The 26,585-nt window shown below is 37.7% G+C and overlaps 1 protein-coding gene across 1 annotated transcript in view; it reads left to right on the top strand.

The window, feature by feature from the left end:
* The window catches only part of PDK3 (pyruvate dehydrogenase kinase 3), a 57,417-nt gene extending 31,867 nt beyond the window's left edge, over window positions 1-25,550 (top strand). Inside the window, exons 4-11 of the mRNA XM_052794759.1 lie at window positions 5,315-5,499; window positions 7,616-7,705; window positions 11,339-11,416; window positions 13,533-13,609; window positions 14,827-14,928; window positions 15,536-15,646; window positions 18,968-19,081; window positions 20,176-25,550. Of these exons, the coding sequence (XP_052650719.1) occupies window positions 5,315-5,499; window positions 7,616-7,705; window positions 11,339-11,416; window positions 13,533-13,609; window positions 14,827-14,928; window positions 15,536-15,646; window positions 18,968-19,081; window positions 20,176-20,319 (901 nt within the window). The 3' untranslated portion in view covers window positions 20,320-25,550. The remainder of the gene's footprint in view (window positions 1-5,314; window positions 5,500-7,615; window positions 7,706-11,338; window positions 11,417-13,532; window positions 13,610-14,826; window positions 14,929-15,535; window positions 15,647-18,967; window positions 19,082-20,175) is intronic.
* Window positions 25,551-26,585: the final 1,035 nt, after the last annotated feature.

The following is a 26,585-nucleotide window of genomic DNA, read 5'->3' on the forward strand; positions in this document are numbered from 1 at the left end:
GCATGTAGTAGCATATGAAGAGGGGTTGGAGCATGCTTCATCTCGGTTCCTCTCAGCTGTCTTGTTCCTGCATTGAGCATGCTGTAGAAGCATGCATATTAATATTACATATTATATACTTGGTCTTACAGAAGACCCACTCTTGCATCCTTTTGTCATTGTAGTGCCCATCCCTATTAGTGCCCTGTGTGGTATCAGGCGACTTACACGTTTCATGATGGCCCCTATCTCTTCTTCCTTTAGCTTAATTAGTATCACAAAATGTGAGACTTGCCTGGATGGAGAAGTACTTCTGCCCCAGTACCACCCCACCAGCTTTTGTTTAGAGCTGAGTGTGGTGTCCACCTCAAGCACCCAAAACCCATTAAGACTTACAGAGCAGCTGATTTTTGGAAATTGAATGACTGACTGCCTTGGTGGTCTTTTTGTCAGCTGAGGCAGACTTCAGTTTCTGTTATGGCTAATCAAGGTAACTAGCGCAGGAGAGAAGGGGAGCTAAACTGATCTTTTAAAGAGGTTCAGTATCCACAGATGTCCTGTATCACTGTTGGCAGTAGTTCTTCAATTAATGCTTTTTAAAATGTTGGAATGATTTGATCAGTTGAACATAAAACTGTCCCCTGACTATTTGTGTTGTATCTCTGCTTGTCTGGGGAGCCTGCTTTGGTATTCTCAGAATTTGGGCTCTCTTTCCAAGTAAACCATTTTATGTATCAGTGTTACAGGATTATAGATGTTATCCATGTACTGGCATAGCTGTCTATGAAGCCATGCAGTGAAGTGAATTGGGAAATTGATCTAGTGAAAAAATAGCCCACTTTCAGCCCTGTGGTCCCTAAACTGTTACACTGCGTGGCCTACAAAGACAGCAGTGCCAACACAATAGAGAGGGTGAGTGGTTGGGAGTAAGTGCGGAGACTAAACTAAAGCTGATGTTTTTCAGAATGGGCCAACTTACCTCTGCTCTTAGTGTATGAATTTGAGGACTGATGTATGTTCATGAGTGTTACCTTCTTATGAATGTTGGACAAAATCCTTTAAAGGGATTTTTTGTCTCAGCATTTCTGTGATGAAGAGGTTCAGAGTTGCTTCAGTTTCTTTATTATGTTCTGTTGGTTAGCAGACCTTATGAAGACTTAATACAATGTCGCCACATTACTGTCACTGTCAGTAGTATAGGCATACGCCAAAAGGTCAGGTTACGTTTGCATTTTTGATAACACAAATATCTTTCCTCAAGCTGCAGAGTGGTCAGGTGGAAGTCTTTCCACAGCTCTGTCAAACAGTATGATAGCAGGAGCGTTAAGATAAGGCGTCCATGCTTAGTAGAAGGTGTAAGCTGGCAGAAGTGTTGGAAATTTCCCATGGTGTCAATATGCATCTGGATAAACACACAGAGGCAGAAGTTGTTTTTCAAAGATTGAAGGGTTTGTAAAATGTGCTGTTCACGTGTACTTTCAAAGAACACTTATTCCACCTGCTATACCTGTGAGTTTCTTTGCTGATTTTTCTTTGTGGTGCTCTTGTGGGAGGGTGTGTGGGGGAGTGTCCTGGAACTGAGAGCAACTGCAGTAGTAAGTTGCCCTGTCTAGAGGTAACACGCACACAAGAAACTTGGTGAACAAGAACTTCTTTCTGCAGATTAAAATAGTGATTATTAGCAATTTGAAATAAGTAAATATTGGAGATTTTATTAAGAAGGTGCCACTTTGTTGTTTGCAAGTAATGTGAAATGCTACTTCAGTTAGTTTTGCACTTCAAAAGCAGCTACACTTTCTAGTAGAGAAATCTTTCAGAGTGTGAACTTGCACCTGTCTTTCTGGTGATTCTCAGCTACCAGCTAGCACCTCTTTAAAAAAGAGCAGCCAATCAAAAAAACCCCACTGCATGTCTGTTCCATTTAAAAGGATTTTTTAGCTTCAGTCTACTCATCACTTTCTTGTCTTTAATCTTTCAGATAATATTATCCATAAGAGAGACATAGCAAAAACGCCCTTTGTCTCTATATTTACTTTCTTATGACTTCTTTTCTTGCACTGTGATGATAGATCAAAACAGAATAATATATACAGTCATTAGGGCTGTATTTAAGTTATTTAACTTGTGTTGTGACATTCATTAATTGCTTTGCATAAGTCTATAGGCTTAATTTATTTAACAGCAATGGTAACACCTTAAATAGTCTTTTGTTAATACACAGAAGCTTGCTTGACTAAAATAGTTTCATATTAATAATTTTTATCATCTGTCAAACCAACTGTGTTGTCTGGAAAGCGGATTCATTATTGGCTTGTTGCACACCAGGTAATCACGCACTCAGGAGAGATATTATTTATTTCATATTTGTGCAAAGATGGGTGCTAGGTGGTAATTCCACAAAGCTAGCACACCCTGCAGTTAAGCAAGGAAGCAATTTATACAGTTTTAGATTCACCTACTTAGTTACCAAAGTCCTTCCCCCAAGTCGTTATTGATAGTCGCTTATCTGCCACCATTTCTACTGGGCTAAGGTTTTCTCCACTTCAAATTAAAAGTGCAGTGTTCTTTTATTCCACAGCGCATGCCCAAGGAGTGTGTGTGGGTTAAGTTGTTTAGGTCTTGAATTGAGTTGGTGGTCACCATCTCCCCTGCCGCCTTTACTTTTCCCCTAGTTCATGTTTCTTTGCAATCAGGCAGTGCCTTCTGGAGCAGGATGTTTCCTTTTGATCAGTCTTTAGTTCCTTTTTCAAGGGTATAGTTGGCAAAGCCTGCATCGTTCATACAAAGTAAGGGGGCCTACAGAGTGAAACTATTGAGTAATGGTCGTCCTTAAAGGACAATGCATCGTGCTTAACCCTAAATTAAGCAGTATCACCACAGTTAGGCCATAACTCAAACATATTACTACAACTGCATTATTTATTCATTGTGGTTTTGAAAATATGATACACTGAATTTTAAAAAAACCAATCATTGGTAAATAAAATTTTCAGAGCTATTCTGGAGTATTTCCTGCCTGCCCCCCAACTAATCCTATAAGCATTTTAAAAATTCCTTGATACAGTCTCCCACAGTTAGAGTACAGTAAAAGCTTTGTGTCTTTCAGGGGTGTGTGGGGTGGTAAGGAATGAGTGGTAAGATTAAGGAAATGTGTTTTGATTTCTGCCCTGCTGCTTTGAAATGTGCCTATACATTTCATGTGTTTGGTCCTTTAAAAGTATCTGCTTGACTCGGTTATCTTTGAAGATGGAGCGGGAGGTTTGTCGTATCACTGCAGTAATGAAGAATTCCTTTATTGTGTGTATTTGCACACTGAGCTTCAGCTATGATTTGCTGGTCTGTAGCAGATAAACCTCCTAGCCCTTTGCTTGCCCTTCGGCATGCTCTGTGCATTTAAGCACTTTGGTAGTGGGATGTCAGTGAAGAGTTTGCCCTTGTGGAGCACGTAGGCATCATGTATATATTGTGGATAGTGGAGCTATCAGCAATAGCAAAGCTGTCAGCAAATAGCAGTTAGTAGAGAGTGTTGTCAGTTGTCTTTCAGATGTGATTGTAAGCGTTGCTTCTCAGCTCTGTTTTTAGCTAGTGTCTCGTTGCTCTGAAACAGAGAAGCAGTGTGAGTAGCAGCCAGGCACTAGTCTTGTCTCAAACTAACATCAGATCTCAGTGGCTGCAGCTCACACAGAATCAAGACTTAATAAACATAAAAAGAGTCTACAAACCTTTTAAGCATTAAAATATTTTAAGCTGTCCAGTCAGCAAGATTGGTAAGTAAGAGAACAGTCGTTCTGTACTGTGATAATATTTAGATTGGGGAATTAGGCAGCTAAAACTTCCCCTTTTCTATGCAACAAAATAGTGTTGAAAGACTACTGAACTGTTAACACACAGGCAAAAAACTGGTGGTTAGACTGAGGATGATGAAAAAAACCTACTAAAAATGAATCCTACATTCCTTGGGAGCTGGCAGTATAGAATGGGAGAAATAATTTTAGAAGTGTATCACTTGTTAAGAATGGTATTTGTGTACTATCAAATGATTGTCTTGGCTAAGTGGTTATGAAAAGGAAGGAAGCATCTGCTTTAAATATGGTGACTAATTGGTAGTCTTTTTTACTTTTGGTGGTCTTAATGTTCTTTCCCCTGCTCGTTGCAGGGGGATTGGAGTAGATGACCTTTAAAAGTCCCTTCCAACCCAAACTATTCTAGAATTCCTTCCTTAGCTGGTATATATCCTACTTTTGATAAAAATAATTAATACATTTCTTTTCAGTGTTCATTATAAACCTACTGAGAATGTTTTGCTGTTGATGTTGTTTTAAAAAGGATCTGTAGAATTGCAGATATAGCTGAACAAGTCTCCCAGCTGTGCTTTCTTTTGAAAGCTGCATTTCACTGTGTGCTTTCTTTTAAACAAGATCATGTAATCATTGTGGTGTTAATATTCATTTAATATTAGAGAATGTAGCAGAGTTGAGTAGTACTAATTTTCCATGGCTAGGCTTTAGAAAGCTATTAATAATTAATATTTCAAGTATGTATTTCAAGTTTGCATGTCGGGGAGAAAAAAACGATGAGCACTTTGAAGATCATAGGTGTTGAACTGCCTTGGCAGGAGAAGCAGAAATCATCCAAGCTGTTTCAAAGTTAAGTGCTTGTTAATAGGTGCTTGTTAAAAGCAATGGAAGTGATATCCTAAAACTTCTGAGCTAGCACAGAGAAGAGCCTGTCAGAGCACCGTTGTATGTGCTCTGCCATCCAGCGGTGTAAAAGGAAACTGAACAGAAGTCACACTGATGATAATTACCTATTCTGATAATAAAACTTCCCAGAATAGATACCAGGTAAACGAAACGCATTCAGAAGTTACACTGCACGGGTTGAGGTGCTGGGAAGAAGGTATGAAGTGTAAAAACTCTCAGGAAATTATGAAGGGCAGTCAGGTTGTTTTTCCTGAGTTTCCTTTCCAATCTCCCAGCTACTGTTGGTTGCAGAGAATGAGAGTTACCATGGTGCATCTGATTGCAATAAAAGAAAATCTTTTGTTCTCCGTTACCAGTGAAGAGGGATTTAATTTAAAGGAAAGTTTCAGGAAGGAATAACTTAGAAGCCCTGAATATTTCACAGATCTCGTGAGAAGTTGACCAAATATTTCTCTTTAATTGGTTTATTTAGGTACTGCTATATTTTTATCTTCTACCTCTGATAATTTTTTGTTGACTAGGAGGGATGGTAAACAGATAAAACGGTTATGCTGTGGGGAGTTGAAAACACAAGTGAGAGATTGAATTTAATTATACTTTTAACAATCTGTTTCTAATTTTGTTTCCTCTAGCTTTTTAGATGTTTTAATTAAAGTCAGGAACAGACACAATGATGTGGTTCCAACCATGGCGCAAGGGGTGATTGAATACAAGGAAAAATATGGCTTTGATCCATTTGTTAGCAGTAACATCCAGTATTTTCTAGATAGATTCTACACCAACCGCATCTCTTTCCGTATGCTTATTAACCAACACAGTAAGTAATTGCTTTTTTCATCGTCGAGAACTCATTAGTTATTGCTTGTAAACCTGAAGCCATAGCTTTGCTTTGGTTTTTTTTTTCCATACTCATGACTAATTCTTAATATTCTGTGCTAATTACGGTAAAAGATATACTGGTGACTGGTTGATTTGGTACTTTGCAGTTATCAGAAATGAGTCCAAAACACCAGTATGCTTTCTTTTAGAATTGTCAGGCTTTGTCAGTGTGGCTGTCACTTTTTAATCTTGTTGGCAGAGGCAGCTCGCATAGTGATACATGAAGTATTTTTAGATAGTAGTAGAGTAGTTGTGTCTTTCTGCTCACAAATCTCTCAACATTGTTTGTAGTGCTGACATTTATTTCATAATGAAATGCAAGGATGCCATAAATTTTGAGTAGGTTATGCACTATATGTATTTTTATTGTTTTTTCAGCAAGTTATCTAGACTTTCTTGCCTTCTGAAGAGGTTGAGTATTTCTAACTTAAGTTTTAAATTATATCCCTTATCTCCCTCTACTTCCTATTGCCTATTTATGAATAAATGTTAGAATTAGTCATCCTTTGTCATTAGGTTCTGTTTCATTTGTTTTTACTAACAAACTTACTTTTTTATATTCGTATTACAGAGTGAAAGGAGTAACTTGCACAGCTCCTATTAACCCCTATGTGCAACTATGCAGAAAGTGATCTGCATAAAGTTAAGGACAGTCTTGTGATCTCTTGTAGTGTATCTTGTGCCTTCTAGCTCTAGAGCTTCATTCTCTGCCCAGTATTCTGCTTTTATGAGCTCTTAGAAATTGTAGTATGCTACAGATAATGCAGATGCTAGAGTACTGTATTGTAAGGTATTTTACTACAAGTTGTGTGTCTTTCCAGTAACCTTTTATGTGACTAACAAATGCCTTGTGTACAAATAACTTTAATGTAGCAAAGCATACAAAATGAGATAAATGCGCAGCTTATTCTTTACTTGCACCTGGGCAGACAAATGACAGATGTAAAACCAAGTTAAGTTAAAAGGCTCTCACAAAAGACTTCTAGCAACAAGTAAAAATGTTGTCCTAATAGAATTCTTGGGCTGAGTGCTAGCATAATTTGCAGTAGTTCTAAAATATTAAAGTTATTTCATTGAACTGAAACAGCTTTTCCTATGGACACTCTTATTGAACTGGTTGAAACTTAAAACTGCTTATAGATGCTTCAAGTTTAGTTAACCTTGTGCAATTTCTCTGTGAAGCAATGTTAATGATCCATCCATGATGGCAAATATTAATCTTGAAGCACTGATGAAAAAGACAATTGGAAAGCAGAATGCAGAAACAGGGTTTTATGTAGGTTGCATTTCTGTTTCATATGTTATTGACAGACTGTTTCTTACAATGCAGTTCTGCAAGGTGCAGTCTGCCAGTGTATTAGCTCACCGTGACCAGAATAGGAAAAGCTTTCAGATCTTGTCTTTTACTCACCTCATACTGCATCTGTTTCATATTAGAGCTGACTAACTTGCTAAAATAGCAGAAAATCACTTCTGCAAAAAAAGTGTAAAACCTTTCTACTTCTTTGAGAGCTAAACTCTTGGTGAAGGATCTGGTGAGTGCCAGACCCTTGTGCAAAGGAGGGAGTGGGGAGCATGCTGCTGAGAGTCAGGGAGAAAGTCGAGTGAGACCTCTGTGCCAGCTGTGAAATTGCAGCTTAGGTGAGTGTAAAAGATGTGCTTAATGCTGTCTTACAGTTCCTCAGTCCTTTTTACTATAACATTTTCACTGTTGTGAGTGCTTCTGTTCTGACATAATGCTATGAATGAAGCATTTTACACTTTAGTTTTATCTAATTTTTGATAGTCCACTTTGAAATGTAGGTTTTCACCTTAATCCTCCCACATCACTATTTCTGTTTTAACTAGCCTTAGCTATGAAAAATGGAAAAAAAAAAAAAAAAGAGGAGGAGGGAGGCAAGTAGTCTTCCTAAACAAGGATTCTGGCAATTTGCTAGAGTATCTTTTTACTAAATGATGCACTAGGCAGTAAGTTTCAAATACCATCAAATTTAAACTTTCCAGGCTGCTTCAAGTGTAATAGATAATTTACTGCCATTTCTTTTTGCTTTCAGCACTTCTTTTTGGTGGAGATATTAATCCTGCTCATCCCAAACATATTGGAAGTATCGATCCTAACTGTAATGTGGCAGAGGTGGTTAAAGGTAAGATGAAGTTAATATTTTTGTTGATTTAAAAAACCACACAACTTAGAATACACATAAATATGTTATTGAGATACAAGAGACTGAAGGTGATTTGAATTCATTTAATAACATAAAAAAAGAAGAAACGGAAGTTCTGCAGTTGCTCACAATAAAGCCATGGGCTTATTGAGACTTTCTAATGTCTCCATTATTAAGAATGGAGAAACTTTTGGTATGTTAACAGAACTAAGAAAACAACTGAATTTTTTAATAACTTTAATCTGTCCTTTTAAATATCAGATTAAGTATCTAAATGTTTTGTTAAACTTTAGATGTTTTCTTCCCTAAAATACTAGAAGCAGGTTCTCATGTACTGCTTTTTTTATCTGATGCTGGTCCTAAAGAAAAATGAGAGTAAGCGAAATTTTCTGATTTTAGTTAGGCCTTTCAGTAAAATGTGCTCAGTAGTACAGATGTTCCAGTGAAACTCCCCATTACTACGTGCATCTGACCGTATCACAGCCTGTTCTCTCTTATACAGAAGGTGTGTATGTGATGGTTGTACCTGAATGATCTGGCACAGTTGCATTAGAAATCCTGTTTGCTTAATGTTTGGAGTGTTCATATGCTTTCAGAATGTTAGTAAGTAGGCATGAGGCTATGCTGTCTGCTTAGAGAACTTGTTTATTGAAGATTCATGCTCTGGGTGTATGTATTTACAAACACAGGTCTTGCTGTAGGAGTGAAATCTACCCTCTGTCCTTCACTGCTGTTTGTGCAGCTGTAAGAGGGAAAAAATATGTTTCTCCCCTTCACTTTCTATCAGCCTTCTGTGAAGTAAGAGGGAAACCTTTCTTATGTCAGACTTTGACCTGCATGAGAGCTTGCTTTGTAATGTAGATGCTTTTTACTGTTATAAAGGCTTCTTGGCTTCTAGTTCTTTTTGGCTCTAAGGTGGCCTTTTTTCAGCAGCTTTCTTTTCTTTTGATTGATCTTACTCCCCTTTGACCTTAGCGTTGTATATGTTAGTTGTGTTGTTTATTTAGCTGTTCCTTCCAATAGCAATGTTTGAATCTATTTTGATCATCAAATTCATAGTTGCTGCCTTGGACAGAGGAGTACATAGTGTCAGAAGGTGCTCAGTCCAGTTTTCAAGCCAGTAGCTAAAGAAGAAATATCTGAAATATCTGAAGAAATAATCATGAACAAGAGGAGGGCATTGTAAACAGTATCCAGTGTTGTCTTTCAAAGAAACAAAATGTCCTTAAAGACAGATGCTGTCTAAAGTCAAGGTGATTGGGGCCACTTCCTTGTAGAATTGGTGGAGGGATTAATTTACATTCTGTATCCTGTGCTAGCTCCAAAATATTCTGGTTCACAGGCAGCATTCTGAGCAATTTGTCAAAGCTGAGATGTTGATTTTGGCACTATATGTGGCAGCTACAAGCTCTGTATGCCCTTCAAACATTGAAGAAGTGATTTAAACAACCACTTCTTACTTCAAGCAGCCCCACCAAGTATGGTGTCTGTAACTGGCTGAGGTGGGGGTCTGTATCTCACTGACTGTCCTATAATAAGATTTTTGAGCTGACAGCAAATCTAAGCTTGTTCCTGGAGCTGGGATTTTAGACGTACTGATAGATCCCTCACTCTTGCTGCTACTTACCTCCAGCCACAACATGAAGTGTGCTTTGAACTTTGCAGTCTCTTTTACAGTCTTAAGACTCTGCCAAAGAGTTGGCTTTTAGAGGAGGGTAAAATGTAAGACTGCACTTAGACTCTCACATGGTTTTGCTAGGGGCTGGGTATTTCACTGGATCGTGAAGTGATAGTGCCTTCCGTTCATCTGAAGGGTGGTAAGGTATCTACTACTTAAAAATGGATGAAAGTTCTACATTAAATTTAGGGAGGCTAAATGGATTTATTCAGAGCTTCTTTGTTCTCTCAAGGTTTGTATAGTGGCTGTGTCTTCTCCACATCCGTGTATTGAGAGGGCTTTTGGTTTATTCCCACACAGTTATTGATTTGCTTTTTAGAGGCCTTGAAGTTTTTCTCTGCAATAAGAATCCAACTCCTGCCCCCTGGATCCATATCTAATTTTCACTTCTATGATGTGGAAACACTTTGAAATATGGTAACATATTCCTTTCTCCATGTAGATGGCCTTATGGTCATAGTAGCTATATTGCTATCTTCAGCTTTTGATGACTGAGTCAAGATTGTGGCTGTGCTTCTTATGCCCCTTTTTTCTAAAGCACAGGATTACTCCCAAGGCCATCAGAAGTTGAGATGATTTTTAGAATATCGTGTAAGTGTAGGTATCCTGCATCTTTTTTTTCCTAAATTATGTGTATCCCAGGCTGAGGTTCTCTGTACAGCTTGGATATTAAATGGGATTTTGATCTTTTTACTAGGACACCTTTTATTGTGTTAATGACAGGACCCTTTTAGAAAGTCTTTGGAGCTGACCGTCTTGACATAAGATTCTTACTGGATAGCTGATTTTGAGACGTTCCTGGGACTTGATCAAGAACACTTCCAGTGTTGATTAGCTCCGTTTTACTAGACCTCAAGTACCATTTGTGTCAGCCTTGTGTGATATGTCTAGCCTTGCGGATGTTGAACAACTGATAGAAACTTTTTTCAGGTAACAGAGCACGTTATAGATTATTTCTGTAGACATCTTGAAGGAGGACAATTACAGGTAACCAGCTCTTTCTGAGGACTAGTGGTTTTTCTTTCTTTGTGCTTGTCACATAGCTCTGAGTCTTGGTAGTGACTGTTTTCTTTTGTAGTGTCACTTTGGACAGGAGGAAGAAGGTACATGCAGGGTGAGGTCAAATGCAATTGTTATGATATCTTAGCAAATTGCTCTCTGTCTGCAGAACTGCCCATCTGTTTATGTGCTTGCTTTCAGCCCACACTTATTACAAGGAAGCCACTTTCGTTAAGGTACCTTAAGCAATGTAGTTAGAACATCTTTGAGTTTGTGGTTTCTCTTTAAGCTAACACTTGCTGCTTGTTTCTAAAATATTTTTGCAAGTGAGGTACCAGTGAATATTTAGAACCACTAGGAAATCTTTCAAACACAAGATGACTTAAACTTTCTTGCTGTATTTTGACAGTGCATAAAGCCTGATTTGGATTACGGGGAGGCTTTTTTTTTTTGGTTCAGTGAGAAAGAATGAAGAATCTTAAAGATTCCAGCTTTCCCCCCGAAAGACCTTGAAAATCAAGTATTGTAAACAGTATTGTGTTTGGAAAAACTTAATTTATGGTTGCAATGTCATCCTTTTTTGAGATGGAAAGAACAAGCATTAAATTGTGATTGCGACTTGACAAATAAGTAGATATTATGGTCAGCCTAAGATTATACCCTTCTGGTTTTCAAGCCCTGAATAAAGATGAAAAATAGCTTTGTCTCTAGTAATCTGCTTTTGTTTGTAGAGCTTCAAATAGAATTTGCCCTTTCTTGACAAATAGGCTATGAGCACACAGAGAAAAGGGAATTAGAATGGATACCAGTTTCACACTTGTAAACTAGTTATGAAAATGAGTGTTCTGCTTGTAGTCTTTTACATACAGGGTGAACTTTGCTAGTTGTCTCTAGATGACTTTGATAAATCCGTGTTCTGTTCTGTTGTTTTGTAGATGCCTATGAAACAGCTAAGATGTTATGTGAACAGTACTATCTGGTGGCACCGGATCTGGAAGTTGAAGAATTCAATGGTAATTGTGAAATGAATTTAAGTGATGTATGTAAGAAAGCATTTCTAATATCTGTGACTTCTAGTTTTGTTAATTATTTGTAAGTTATAATTTGAGCTCTGCAGTTCTGTATGCAGAGTTACTTTTCTTCTTCTGATGTAGACAGACATGGGCACCTGAATGAGAGTTTATCATCATGACCTCTTTACTTCTTGATGCTGAATGCAGAATGCTATCTGCTGAATTCGCTATCACTTTAGGAAAATAAAGTGGTCAAGAACCCTCATAACTGGGAAGGAGACACACCTGCCTTCTAACTAATCTTTTAATAGAGCTGAAATTTGTTTCATTTTGAAGTATGCTTATAAATTCCACTGTCAGTCTCTGCACCAGTGGTGAGCTCTTCTGTGTAAGATGGCAAAATTAGGAATTTTTTTCATAGTCTTGCTTTAAGTCCTACGATAACTTCTCACATGAAAATCTGTTTCAAGTTGATTGCAAAGATGAAAATTGGATGCTACAAAACTGATGAGAGAGTCCTTGTCAGTGTATTGACTGATTTTTGTTCATCATTTCTACTGAAAGAAGGTAGATTATTTTAAGTTAAAAATATAAATTTTCTTGAGTGATCCTCTCAAATTTTGGACAGCTGTCCAAACATAAGACTAAGATGTTTCTAAACTTCAGCAGAAGAATTCCAAAAGTCTCAGAATAGGTAACACTCAAAATGGAGAGTGTGATATATGGGAACATATAAGTTGCTCAAAGTACTATTTAATATTGTGGAAATACTTCTCTACACAAAGTGATATTGTCAACACTGATGCATTACTACCAGCCACCCCTCTGAAAACCAAAGGACCCAACCTTCCCCCCTCCAAAATGGAGTGATTTTGGAGCTAAAAGTACTGAGTACTGCAGCAGAGGAATCAATGCAAAATCAATTTGAAGGCCTAAGTAAAAAGATCCAACAGTAGAGAAAACAAATTGCTGGATCTCATAAAAAAAGTGAGGAGAGAATTACTAGTTTCCTTTAAACTAGCTTATTAACATGAGGGAAGTGACTTTGCAAATTACCTCACAAAAGCAACAATAACATGTTTTCTATGTGTACTCTATGCCTCAAACGAGTACAAATCAGGTGCCTTGGTTTTGGTGATGTGTAAGAGAATTGGAGGATGGACTCTGACAAAATTAACATAATAAAACAGCAAGTTGCCTTGCAACTATATTGTGCACAGCATTGTCTTGGTCTTCTCCTTTTCCTAGGAGTTTTCACTACTGTGTCTCTTAAAGTAGTAACTGGTATTATCAGCCCTCAGTGCCAAAAAGGATGAAGTTGACTCTAGTGATGTTCTGTGTGCATGTTTGTATCTTCCTGCGATTTATGAAGCAGACATTTAGAGACTTTTCTTCAATCTGAACTGCTGCTGGGTCTGACAAGCTGTGACTGTATAATTTAATGCCAGTAGATATTTGAATGTTCAGGGATGACTGCATCTTCAGCACCAAAACTGTCTTGGAATGTATTAAGTGCAGCTGTATTTTCCTGCAATATCAATTGGCACTCTAGCATTCTGAGCTGTGCCGAGCCGTACACCTCTGCTGAAACACTAAAACCAGGACAACAGTGGACAAACAATTCAGTTATGATTTGGAATAAGAAAACTGTGATATTGTTTGAAGTACATTTTGAAGGTTTTTATGAATAGTTTACATTTTATAGGTTTTAATTAAGGTAAAATGTAGTTGTTTTTAGAATATTTAAACAGTGAATTTCTTAAAGAATCTTGTTGTGCAGCAAATATTATGCTTAAATATTGTCCCACTTAAGTGGGAAAGTTCTCTTAGTTAACATACATTGTCAGTATGAAACCAACCACTGCTTAGTGAAGTTTCATATCTAAAAGTCTGCTGACATAGATATCTGAAAATCATCATTAGAATGTTTTACTTCAGATGATAGCAGTAACTGAAATTTATGTTTTTACTTCATGGAACTAATCTTGCACTTGGAAAATTAGAACATGCTTACATACTTGTCTTTGCCTACAGTTTCATGTTATTCCTGTCAATAGAAATGCTACAAAATGCTGTTTTGAAAAAATATTTGTCTTTTTTATTTTTATTTTTTCAGCTAAAGCTCCAAACAAGCCTATTCAAGTAGTCTATGTACCTTCTCATTTGTTTCATATGTTATTTGAATTATTCAAGGTGGGTTGCACTTGTTATTATTTGGAAGGGTTTTGTGAACTTACATTAGTGTTGAAATTGAGATTCTTTTCAGTTACAGCTCTTAAATGTTATTTCAGTTTTCCTTTCTTAAGCTTATTCTTAAACAAGGGTTTGAAACTGTTAAAAGCTAGGCTTACAGCCCTCTCGAGCCCTTGTGTACTTAAAAAAATTTCTGTGTTTTCCTACTTCTCTTTTTGTGCTTTTGCAGCTGGTGAACTTAAAATGATAGTCTATTTTTGCAATGATGATATATTCATTACCTTGCAATTTTCATAAGTTTGCTTCTTTATTGCATATTTGAGGACTGGTTAGGATCAGTGTCTTTTGTTTATTGTGAAAACAGCCCATAGGTTTTTGAGTAGTGTAAATGACACGCTTTGTTGTTTTTATTTGTGTTTTCTGAATAAGTGAAACAAAAGTGAAAATGAAAGTGAGAGCTATTGTATGCGTTTGAGTAAGATAGGTGGTCTCTAGGTGGTGCAGTTGAACACTAGAAATTCAGGGGACGAAAGCATTTGGTCAGAGAAACTTTTCCGAAATAATGGTATTTTGGGTTTGATTTCTGACACTTGTCAAGTATGTTCATTTAAATCTTCCCCAATTTTGCCATTTGTAACATTAATTCTAGGGTAGAACAAGTGAGAATTTGTATGCTACTTGTAGGTATGTTTTGGTACAAGTCATGAAATGGTATGAAACTAGTAAGTTGTATCTAAGTAATGGGAACCTGTGACGGACTGGCAGTGGAAACTCTGTTAATAGATATGGTAAAGTCAGATTGATAGATGGTAACTTAACAGCTATGTGACCCAGGCTGAGAAAATCAAAGCTTGTTCTCTGTGGCGAACATCACTGTTGCTGTTCTGCAAAGTAGAGGTTAAGGATATTGTCATCCCTTATATATAATTACATGATTTCACACAGGGAAAAAAAAAAATCTTGCTTTATGTTCTCTGACTCTATAACAAATAGATAAAAGTATGTATAATGGAGTTCTGATGAAAAAGTTTAACTGGACAGTTCATTGACTTGAAAGCACTTCTTGAATTTGTTTTAAATACGGCCTTTTCTGTCTTGTATAGAAATGTAGCACAGAGTATCCAGATTCAACAACATAAATGCAAGTTCTAAGTTGTCACAAAAAGCCTATATGGTAAAGTTAGAATCAAAGACACTGTTTTTTCCTTTATCTTCAGAATTCAATGAGAGCTACGGTGGAATTGCATGAAGGTAAGAGAGAAGGCTATCCATCGATCAAAACCTTAGTCACTTTGGGGAAAGAAGATCTGTCTATTAAGGTAAATGCCTGAAAATAATATGCAGCTTACAAACCTAGGTTTAGAATAGTATGACTTGTAATTTGAAAAGGCAAATTACTGTATCACTTCTGATACTTGCTTCAAATTCATTAGAATAGAATATTTTCAGTTGGAAGGGACCTACAATGACTGTCTAGTCCAACTGCCTGACCACTTCAGGGCTGACCAAAAGTTAAAGCATGTTGTTAAGGGCACTGTCCAAATGCCTCTTAAACACTGACAGGCTTGGGGCGCTGACCACATCTCCAGGAAGCCTGTTCCAGCGTTTGACCACCCTCTCAGTAAAGAAATGCTTCCTCATGTCCAGTCTGAACCTCCCCTGGTGCGGCTTTGAACCGTTCCCTCGCATCCTATCACTGGATCCCGGGGAGAAGAGCTCAGCACCTCCCTCTCCACATCCCCTCCTCAGGAAGCTGTAGAGAGCAATGAGGTCAACCCTCAGCCTCCTTTTTTCCAAACTAAACAAACCTAAAGCCCTTGGCTGCTCCTTTAACATTTCTAAAGTTGTTTAGGTAATGCTGCTTGAGTTTTGCAGGGCTTTTTTTCAGAACATAATGTTTAAAACTCTTAACTTTTCATTCCTTAGATAAGTGATCAAGGTGGAGGTGTACCTTTAAGAAAAATAGACAGATTGTTTAACTACATGTACTCAACAGCACCCAGGCCTAGTTTGGAGCCCTCAAGAGCTGTGCCTTTGGTAAGCGATTGCAATATGTATTTAAATGTCCCTTTGCACTACTCTGGTTGTGCACTTCCCTTCACTGCAATCTACTGGATCAGGTTTTCCACTGAAGAATTGTTTATCATTGGCAGCTCTATGCAGGTAAAACATGTCAGGAAAAAATGGATTCTGTTATCATCGTTTAGTCTTTGGAATAGAAAATTGCTTTTCTTTGTCTCGACATTATATTCTTAGAAACAACCATTTCTGCATAAGCGCAATATTTTCATGGCTTAATGGACAGGATTTTTAGTGCTGTATTACTGAGAAGGTGGATAACCTAATGAGCTCCTCCTTGGTGTGTAAATTACTGTTTATCTAAGTTTCCTATAAAAAAATGTAATGGTGAGACACGCTGTCAGAATTGCAGAACTTGAGAAGCACCTCCTGGTAATGCACAAGCTTATACTGAACTTTGAAAAATATTTTTATATAAGTTATGGACTGTAAAAACACATTTAAAAAAATAAATTCCCAAACCTCCATGTCATAGGAACACTTTTGGTATGTTCCTGTTCAGTTGGAAATATCTCATGTGATACTCCCTTCTGAGATATATCGGGGTCAGATTTCAAACAAAATTTCCCCATAGTTTCTTCTAAGCAGGGAATTATTTCAGTGTTGAATTCTTTTGGCAAGCATGATTTTTAAAATTATTATTAAAATGAAATTATTATTTTTAATTTATTTCATTAAGTTACATATTGGCTGATTGTGATAAAAATTATATGGCTACTGTTCCATTTGACTGGCTTTCAATAAGTGGATTAATACTGATACTGTATTCTTGCCTCTTCCATCTTTGTTCTCTGTTGCTTCTGATGCAGCCCTTTATCTTCAACCATGTCGAGAAAAAGTTGATTCTTTGAGAAATTTCCTTTCGCTATTTAGGAACACTCATCTAGCATGTTCTTAAGGGATTTTTATTTATTTTTTTTTCTGCTGATACTTCTGTACTTGAAGTGCCTTCAGGCAGCTAATAAAATGTGGCGCAGAGTATGTGACTATTTTTGGTATAAAATAATTAACAGTGAACTGAGGGTGAAACCAGTTCAGAGTGGTTCAGAGATAATAAATTTAATTTTAGATTTTTAGCAGAAAGTCTTTATGGTACTGTCTTAGTCCACAGTTCATAACAACGTGGCACATAAGTGTATTGCATTTTCTCCGCTGTTTGATGCCACCGTGTAGGTGTGAAACCCAGTTCCATATCTGCATTGACTTGATATTAATCCTTCACAGCTCCTACCTCTACAACACATCTTAGTAATGTTTCAAACTTTTGCTTTTCCATAGAAAATCTTCTTGAATGGGATGAGTGATAGGGAACAGGCCTTAATTCAAATATAAACTTTTTTCTTTGTCAAGAATGGCAGAATCTTTCTTGATTCATAATCTGCCTTTGTTCTGTCTCACTTTTGATCAGTAATTTACTATATCAGCCTACAAGGATTTCCTGAAACTTGTTCCCACTATAAACTTATACCTTGATTACCAGTTGTATTCACTATTAAAATGTCTCTTCCTTTGTGGCTCTCTGATTGTAAAATGTGTTCATCTTAGGATTGACACTATTTTTTCCCCATGCATCTTTAGCAATGTATTCCTGTGTATATTTCCTCATCTTCAAGACCGCTTACTTTGATACTTTGATTCTGTGGCATTTATACTTGGTATTCTTCTACTGTATTCCATTTTCAGGACTAGTTTTTCTCTTTGGTCTCTATGTCACTGTAGTCAGAGCTGCAAAGTATCCCCCTCTCTTGTGAACCTGGCAGCTTTTTGCCCTGTGAGGCTGACTGATGCCTGTACGTGACAATGTTGAGAAGAGTTGTTAAGCTCCGTTACTTATATGTGTGTGCAGAAAGAAACAAGTCAAGAACTGGGAGTCTGTGGCATATCTTTCCACTAAGAGGAAAAAGGACTTGGCAGTGAAGCTTGACACGTTCTGTATTATGGCCCAGATTCCGTTACAAAAACAATTATGCTATACTTTGTCAGTCTAGAAACAAAAATCCTTCAGCAGTAAGGTTCCTCATAAATCCTCTTCAAAGTCCATACAGAATGAGATTTTCTTTATTGCGTAGTGCTGAAGACCAAACCACTTAAGAATTACTCCAGAAGGTAGGTAGGTCTGTCTGTGCTTGTCATTCTTGACCTAGATAATATTCTAAACTAAATTGCAGTGCAGTGTAAATAGACATATTCTTCTGTTCTAACACTCCCTCCCCTTGTTATATGATCCCCTGTCTAGTTTATGAAATATTCATAGCCTTTGGGAGGGGAAGAGAGGGATCTTTTTGTTGATTGGTGAAATTCTTTCTCAGTGTCATTGCAAATGTTGTTTAAAAACTGCTGAGAAACCTTGTTACCATGGCAGCATTCAGATTCTAGCAGGTCTTGTGTGCATCTGTACTGCTATACACATAGCAGAAATGTTAGAAACACGTGGTGATGTTTAATGATAATTAGGTTTTCTCAGAGAATGTAATGATTCTCTCTCTGGCAGCATTTGTTTATAATGGGAGAAATGTGGCTTAAATCAGGTTTAATTAAACCTGTAGATACTAGTAACACAAACTTAATAATTTCCTATCTGTATAATGCATACTGTAATATTTAATGAGAAATTGGCTCTAAAAAGCTTTTCCTCCTCACGGCAGATGTGCCACCATTGACTATATTTTGTCCTCTAGGTCAAGCACAGACCTATGTAGAAATCACTTCTTGTTAATTGCCTTTTGCAAAATAAACCTTTTGTAAGGTCTTGCATTAACAAGGTACTCATCTGGGATCTGTCATCTTCATATTTCTTATAAGTTATCTGTTTTGGAAAATACCCTGGAGACAATGTAGAGAAGAGACTGACAGGAAATTTTTGGAAGAAGACAGTATGAAATAATTATGTGGGCTAGCACAGCATAAAAATATTTTCCTGGAAGGAGCAGGAGGCAAACACAAGATGGGCATGGGTTTTAAGGAGGTGTAATTCTGGAGAGAGGGAAGTATAATGTGTTTCCAGGATTGCTTGATACTGCCCTTTACTTGAGCTGTTCCTGGGGGTATGTACTATCTGCCATTTGCCTTTCGGTTGCTGTGCAAAAAGCAAAAAAGGAGATTGCTGAAAAGGCTGAATACCAACTTATAGTGTAGGCTGAGTAATAAAAGAAAGCTTGAAAAGTAATTTGATGCAAATCTAATATTTGGGTATCTTCTGTTTTATAAACGATTGCAGTGATCTGTTGCATTTTCTTAACTTTCCATCATGTTTTTCCTTTTGTTTTCTTGTCTTTGTAGGCTGGGTTTGGCTATGGCTTGCCAATTTCTCGTCTGTATGCTAGGTACTTTCAAGGTGACCTTAAACTCTACTCAATGGAAGGCGTTGGTTCAGATGCTGTAATTTATTTGAAGGTATGAATTTGACCCTTTTATAAGCTAGTAAAGCAGTGCAATTTGTTTATAGCAGGCTGAATAAGTGAACTTTCTCTCTTTTCACTCTTCAACTTGTTTTCAAATTTGTAATTGCTATCTTCGTTATATTTTATCTAAATCAGTTACACAGAATCCTAAAAACCGAGGTAATAAATATTAACCCAGCACTAATACTGGTTAGTTTGGTTTGATTCCTGGCCCCCCCAGTCCCCCTTGTTGGATCTTTGCATTTTGTTAATTCGTCGTAAGTGCTGAACTTCCAAAGAACTGTGTGATGAGAGATGATTTTGGTTAATACTCCTTGATTCTAAAAGTTTTGACCATGGTAAAACTGAGAAGACTATTGACTAACTCCTGACTAGTACCTATTTTTTTTCTATGCAGTTCTTGACCTTTGTGCAATGGACTGTATTGATCCTGTTGTCATTTTTTGGGGAGATCCCAGGGTACTCAGGGGCTTAAGGTTGAAACTAACTGCTTGAATTTCATCAGGGAATTTAAAAGAACACAGCATATAACTCATGTGCAGGTTGTTGACTTAGCGTTGTCACTGTGCCTAGCTGTATGTAGCGAGTGAGTTGTGGAATCCTCTGCTAACTTTAGTTTCTGATGGGTTTAATGGTGTGCATGTGTGGAGGAAAAAGGTATGGTCTTTCTTAGAGGAAAAAGGCTAATGGACTGAACTAGATCAGTCCTCACAGATCAGTGTGCTGACAGAGTCAGAGTTTGCTGGAGAAGTGAAACGTTTAAGTAAAGTAGCTGTCTGCCCCCTGTCAATGACAAATCTCCCTAAAATGTTTTTGACCAAAACTTATTTTTCATGCTGTCTTTGTAGACACCACTGTCTGGAAAGAAGGGAAATATCTTAGTGTTATTACTTTATTTTAACTTTTACTATGACTAGAGCGATTAGTCACAGCTAAAGTATTTTCAAAGTAGTGTTGTGACGTGTAAGACTGGGATAATTGAGACACTTGTTCGATACAGAAGTTGTAACTGTAGAACTCCCCAGAGTATCATCTCGCTCTTGGTATCTCTAATGATAGCTTACCATTGCTTTTGTTTTTCCTTAGGCCCTTTCAAGTGAATCATTTGAAAGACTTCCTGTTTTTAATAAGTCAGCATGGCGACACTACAAGACCACACCTGAAGCAGATGACTGGAGCAATCCTAGCAGTGAACCGAGGGATGCTTCTAAATATAAAGCTAATCGATAATTTGCCACCTTTTGTCTCTGTTGGAGGTGACCTCTGCATTCAGTATAAAGTCTCTGCTTTGTTCCAAAATCCTTCAAACCACAATAGCTAATTACTTCCAAACAAAGACCTAATCAGGGCATTGAAAAATACTAAGAACAAAGTGATGATTGGGACTTAAAGGAAGGCACTAAGCACATTTGGTATGTGAATCCTGTCTACTTCACCAGAATATGCTTGGTTGCTTCAGTCATGCATTGACAAAAGGGATTGCACTGTGATTGCACTTAAGAATACAACGTTGTACAAAAAGATACTATTTGAAATGGCCAATTCTTATTCCAATATAAGGATTGTCAAGATGTGCAGAATCCCTTTAAATGGTGAATAGTATCTTGCACAGCAATATGGTATAAGAAAAATTCTGATGTAGTTAAACATACGCTTTGAAAATCCACTCTTGGCTGCATTTTATATCACACAGTGTCACCTGTTACAGAAAATCCCTTTGAGCTCTTCAGATCTCATATCTAATGAGCTTATAAATGCATAGGTCTAAAAAGGGTTGGGCAGCTTTAAACTGATGCTTTCCCCAAATTCCCAAATCCATTTGTCAAGTGCATACAAAAATTATGTTGTTATAAGACCTTGGGTCTTCCACTTCTTGGTATGCACCTTAACGATTTTTTTGACACGCAAACACAGAAATGCATTTCTATACTTTTTTCCTTGTTTTGAGGAAAGATCATAAGTAGTTAGATCATCTCTCCTTACAGGAAATTCTGTCAGTACAGGGGCAGGGGGGTAATTCAATTTCATGTTTATTGCCTGTCATTTTGGGCGGGGCTGGGAAGGGGAGAGAAATGCTTGAAAGGCCGGACAGCCAGTCATACAAATGAATTTGCCTTAAGGGTGTTGGTTGCTTGGAACCTGATTAGTTTAAAACCTGTAAATAGTTTGCAAAGTTATTTATATATTCAATGTCTGACTATAGTCTGGTAATCTCAATTTGTAGTGTATATAAAGATGTTGTACACCAGCTTTTGGAAAGTGTCATTGGTCTAAATACATGAAACTGGAAATACTGTAGAAATGGGAGGGACAAAACATAGCTGGTACCTGATTTATGAAAAAAAAAAAGTCAAAGAGAAAAAACCTAAGTATTTTCCCCTTAAATTTATTGTAAGGGTTATTGCTGACTACTAGGAAACTGTTCTTCACCAAGTCTTTGCCAATTACTGTTTCTGATACTGTGGCCTTTAGAAAAATTTGTGAAACTTGGAAGTTCTAGTGATATCCTAGCCATGGGAATGAAGTAGATGAGTCGTTAGCAACTCTGATGCACCCTCAGTTTCTCTTAGATGTTTTGATATTTTTTTGAAAGATGTTGCAGATTTTAGCATGGAATAATGAAACTTGTTTACTAAAATTGTGGGGGAACTGTCCGTTTTGTCCTCCCAATGTTTATTTTTATAAAGAATTGATCTATTAGGTAAACAGGGAAATGCTGAGAAATTCCTAGGTATTTTTAAAAAAAAAAAAAATCTTAGTTTGACTTAATGATAGTACTTTGCACTTACATAGCACATTTCATCAAAGGATTACAAAGTGCTTTGAGCAATAAACTTTATATAGCCCCCTTTCTGAAGAGTCAGAGTCCTTACCTCGCAAACCCTTACTCTTATCTGTTGCAGTCAGTTCAAGAATTTGTGAGTAGTTCACGAGTTTGCAGGGCTTGAGGTTCTGTGGGCTTCGCTACACTGTACAGATAAGTCACGCTGGAGCGCCAGGTTGTTTTAACGCGCTCTCGTACGCGTCTCTGCGGAGTGCTGCCGTACTGTTCAGAGGTGGAGATACCAGGATGGCTGCTGAAGGCTGCCTGACTTGTTGGCTGGTAAGCGCTGCCCTTCTGAGCCCTCTCTGCCAGCAGGTAGGAAGAGGGAGCGTGGTGGGGGGGCTGTCCTCTTCTGTTCCCAAACCAGACTTGTTTGACCCTGGCTGGGGGATCTTTACATGGCACAGTGAGGGTGTAATGCCTGTGGCCTCCAGAGCAATAATTTCCCACGACTGCAGGCACTGCTGCAGAGAAGGCAAATTGCTATTTAAGTGATACAGCTATGCTGCTGGGGTGAAATCAGAGTAATAGTTTGACTGAAACACCAGTTGGAAGTCACATCTACTAAAATTTAGTCACTTAACTTTTGCCCTCACCTGTAACTTCTTACTGTTTTTCAAATTCAAGTTGTATGTGTTTTCTAGTAATCACAGAGGAGGGCTTGCTTAAAAATAGAAATCTGTGGTGAAACTAATATTTTCCCCGTTGCCCGTGGTCAGTTTTTCCTAGAACATTACCTAAATCATTCCAAGGAGTAAGATAGTTTGTGTAAGAAGCTGAGTTTCAGCTTTTGTTTGAAGTCATATTTTGAAGTAGTAAATCCCGACCTAGTGCTTCTTTTTGGCTGTCTCCTTATATGTGAGGAGGAGAGGGAACAGAAAGAAAAGAAAGGATGCAGGCATATTGAACTTTTTTCTTGAAGTGAATATAAACCGTGGAAGCCAATGAAGGAAAGCTGAAGATACCATGGAGGATGTTATGGTGTATTAGTCATTTCACTTCTTTACTCACAAAAACAACTGGCTGGCTTTCAGGACTGAAGTACTCTAGTACTTGAAAACTGAAGTCCCCTTAAAGGGCACCTATTTCCAAGAACCCTGAGCCTGTACAAACAGCTCAAAGCAGGAGGGCAGAGCACAAGGAATACATTTTCTTCCCATTTCCCAATGCCTGTTTGTGGGCATTACAGTGAATATGAGCAAGAAGCAACTTTTCTCCTCCAACCTTGTCTAGGCAGTCTGTGCTTTAGTGGAGATCCCAGGTATGCCATAAATTGTTTTTCATCTGTCTTCATGCCGTGTTTCTGCATAGGGGTATTAGTCTGAAAACTGTCTTAGGAAGCAGCAGCAGCAGCAGACTTCTGATTAGAAGAGAGTTTTTCAATGGGTATGCCTGAAAAATGAGGGTGGATGGGTTTTTAACATGGCTAGTTCAGCTACAGATACTGATGATCTTTTTTCAGTTACTTCTACCTTCGACTGGAGTCTGTTATAACTATTTGTTTCAGTATCTTGGGGCTGTTAATTCCAAACTTTCTGATGATATAAAAGTATATTTCTTTTATGGATTTCAGATGTATGGCCTGCTAACGTTATTGCAACCTGCTTGTCTTGAGTTACAGGACACATAAATAGAAAAAAATGTTTTCAGTGAAAATGTTGCGTATCTGTTGTATTTAGTGACCAACAGAAACAAACTGAGCAAGAGATGTTTGCTCGTCGATTCTTCCTGAGAAATTACAAACAACTTCTGTGTGTCGTAGTGTAACAAATAGTTCAACTTTTTTGTCCATTTTGTGTTTTTGTGGTGTGAATGTAATCTATTAATCCCCTGCCTAGTTTAATATTAATAGATACTGAAGTCTCTCCAAATCATATACCTATTTGTGCTCCCTGCTTTTCTAGGCTTTGTTTGAGGCTAACGGGGTTTTTCAGAGTCAGCACTTGAAAAATATTCAGAAGATACTGAAATGCTTCTTTTACAACTCAAATGCACAGTCTTTGCCTCTGTACTTGACTGTGATGACCTAGGATAGTACTGAGAAAGTCTTTGTCCTGCTGCAGTTTGTGCTAGCTCTTGGGTAGTGTTTAAAGCAGGTTCCCTGACACATGCTTAAAGAAAATGGATATTAATTGTAGTGTTCTTGGAAAACTCAAGCTACTTTTTGGCTATGTAAACTACACTTGCTGCTCCAGCTGGATAACATACTCTTCTCCGTCCTCAGTGGCATGTAGAATTTGCTTTGAAACAGCTGTTCGCTTTCTCCAAACAGTGAGCAGGAGTGATCTTTCAGTGTAGTGCAATCTCCTATTCACTTCCACCCAAACTTAGTATTTAGGGTGAAATATTGACCTCATTGACATGGAAGACATCCCCCCCCCCCCCCCTTTAATAAACACTTCGAGATCCTTATGCGTTAGGTGCTGCAAAGTGGTCTTGACTGATATAAGTAATTTTGTAGAAAACAGCCTAAATGTTTATTGTTAGTATTTATCTCTTGAGGATAACCCTGTCTGATTGTGTGGTGTTCAGTTTCCTTGCATGTTTCCTCGGCTGCCATATAGATGCTCTGGTTTCTAATAGCTCTTAATCTCTTCTTCCTGACATACTCACCTGCCTATGAATTAATAGATATAAATGTATTTTTGCAGAGCTTAAGAGAGTATGATGGCACATGACAGAATGATGTATTACTGAGTTCAAAGGTGAGTTTATTCACAAATGAGGAGCACGCTAATAAATTGTGTAGCGACTTCAGGGCTGAATCTTGCAAATAGTTGCACAAGTAGACAGGGTATGAGAGTAATCCCACTTGAATCTGTTCTCAGGATCAACACTTAAGCTGTTGACATTAATTTGAAACAATGAAGATTGGTGTAACTGAAGTGGCTTTCTAATTAAAAATAAATAAGAAAATTTAAAGTTCACGTGCTTTAATTGCAGTATTATGTTGCCTTAAAAGATCTCAGAAATTGGCATAGAGAACTTGTTTCTTAAATCTAGAGATTTTTTTTGTTGTATCAGTAGGATTGATGTGTTTGTGATTAATTCTGACATTGTCAGACTAGTATTAATTGCTTTATTAAAATTATTCCTTTGACTTGAGTACTGCCGAGAGGTGCCAGATTGACAGTCCTTTGAAATTCATCCCCTCTGTAGATCGTATCAGGCAGTGGCAGGGCGTGTTTCCAAGTGGCATGCTCTCAGCTCTTCAGCGAGCTCTGTCCTTATGAGAGGGACCTGCTAGCTGTTCCATGCTTGCTCTCTCTGATGAACTGTTAGCAGTGTGCTAAACTTCGTACTGGGTTTTATGATGTGAGTTTCTGATGTGAGTGGAAATCAAGTCAATTTGTTCCCACCGTCGGTTTTGGGACAGAACTCTTACTGGTGAGCTGGCCTGGCGTCCAAGAGGGAAAGGGGTCTCGTGTTGCCTTTCCTCTGAGCTGGCATCCTTTGAACCAACTGAACCTATAATGGAGGAGCGGGAAGCTAATTTTTCATGAGGTTACTTGGTGATGTTTTGAGTCTTCTGTAACTTGTGTTGAATTGTTTCTAGTCCAATACCCATGTATATAATTTGTGTATACTCATTTTCCTTTTTTTCCCGTTGCTGACAAATAAAAATATGTAAAAACCATGTGATGACATTTCCAAGGGACTGATTCGGTTTCACACACTGTGGAGCTTAGTTTGTGATTGGCAGCCCAAGGTCAACTTCACACATGCCTACAGAAGGACACCCTCAGTGAGCTGCAGTTGGGAGCTTAGAATAATTTTATAGAAGTGTTTTTTCTTGCCTGTTTTGTCACAAAGCAGTTTGAAATCTATGGATACACACCTTTGAGTGTTTCCATGTCCATTTCCCTCCCCCCGCCCTGAGATTTATTGTTAAAATCTCAAGCATAATTTATTTTTTGTTAAGTTGGTTCTAGAGCTGTATATAAATGCAATTGCTTCCCTGTTGTATTACTCTGAATTTTCAGGTACGTTTAATCTGATCTGGTTTGTATCGGATTTCCAGGTAGATTTTAAGACTTGAAAACCTTGAAAAGTCTTTCATAAATATGTTTTATTCCTTTCAGATGTGAGTCTTTATGAAGTGCTTATTTTCACAAAAAACCCTAGTTTTCATTCTGAAGTTACCTTTCAGTGATTCTTGTGGCACAAGACTTGATTTGTTTTCAAAAAGATAAAATCACGTGCTAACTGAAATTGTGAACTGAAATTCACAATTCTTGATTTTGCTGTTACGCCAAGGACCTGGTACCAAAATATTTGCAAAGACAGCGGTTGTGTAGAAAATAAAATTGTACTTCATTTGAGTGGAAAAATTGAAATGTAAGAATTTTTTTGCTGATTGTAAATCTGAAGATGGCTCTTTCTGCAAAATAATGGAGCTGCAAAAGCATTTGTGGGAGACTGGTTTCTTGAAAAACTAGTCACTACAGATATTACTCTAGGTCCATCACCCCTGCAAATATTATTTCTATGTTATTCCTTGCTGTATATAGATAAGCTCCCTGGGTTCTATAGATTTGTAGCTTGAGGCAGGTTGGGGGGGAGCGAGGGGGTGCAGGTGGGAGTGTGTACCCTAAAGTATTTTGGGATAAAACTTAATTTTCTCTTTTGTAGTCTGAGACAATTGGGTTAACTCTTGGTTTACTCTATCTTT

This window comes from Harpia harpyja, chromosome 8 (genome assembly GCF_026419915.1).
Source record: "Harpia harpyja isolate bHarHar1 chromosome 8, bHarHar1 primary haplotype, whole genome shotgun sequence".
In the NCBI taxonomy this organism is placed as follows: domain Eukaryota; kingdom Metazoa; phylum Chordata; class Aves; order Accipitriformes; family Accipitridae; genus Harpia; species Harpia harpyja.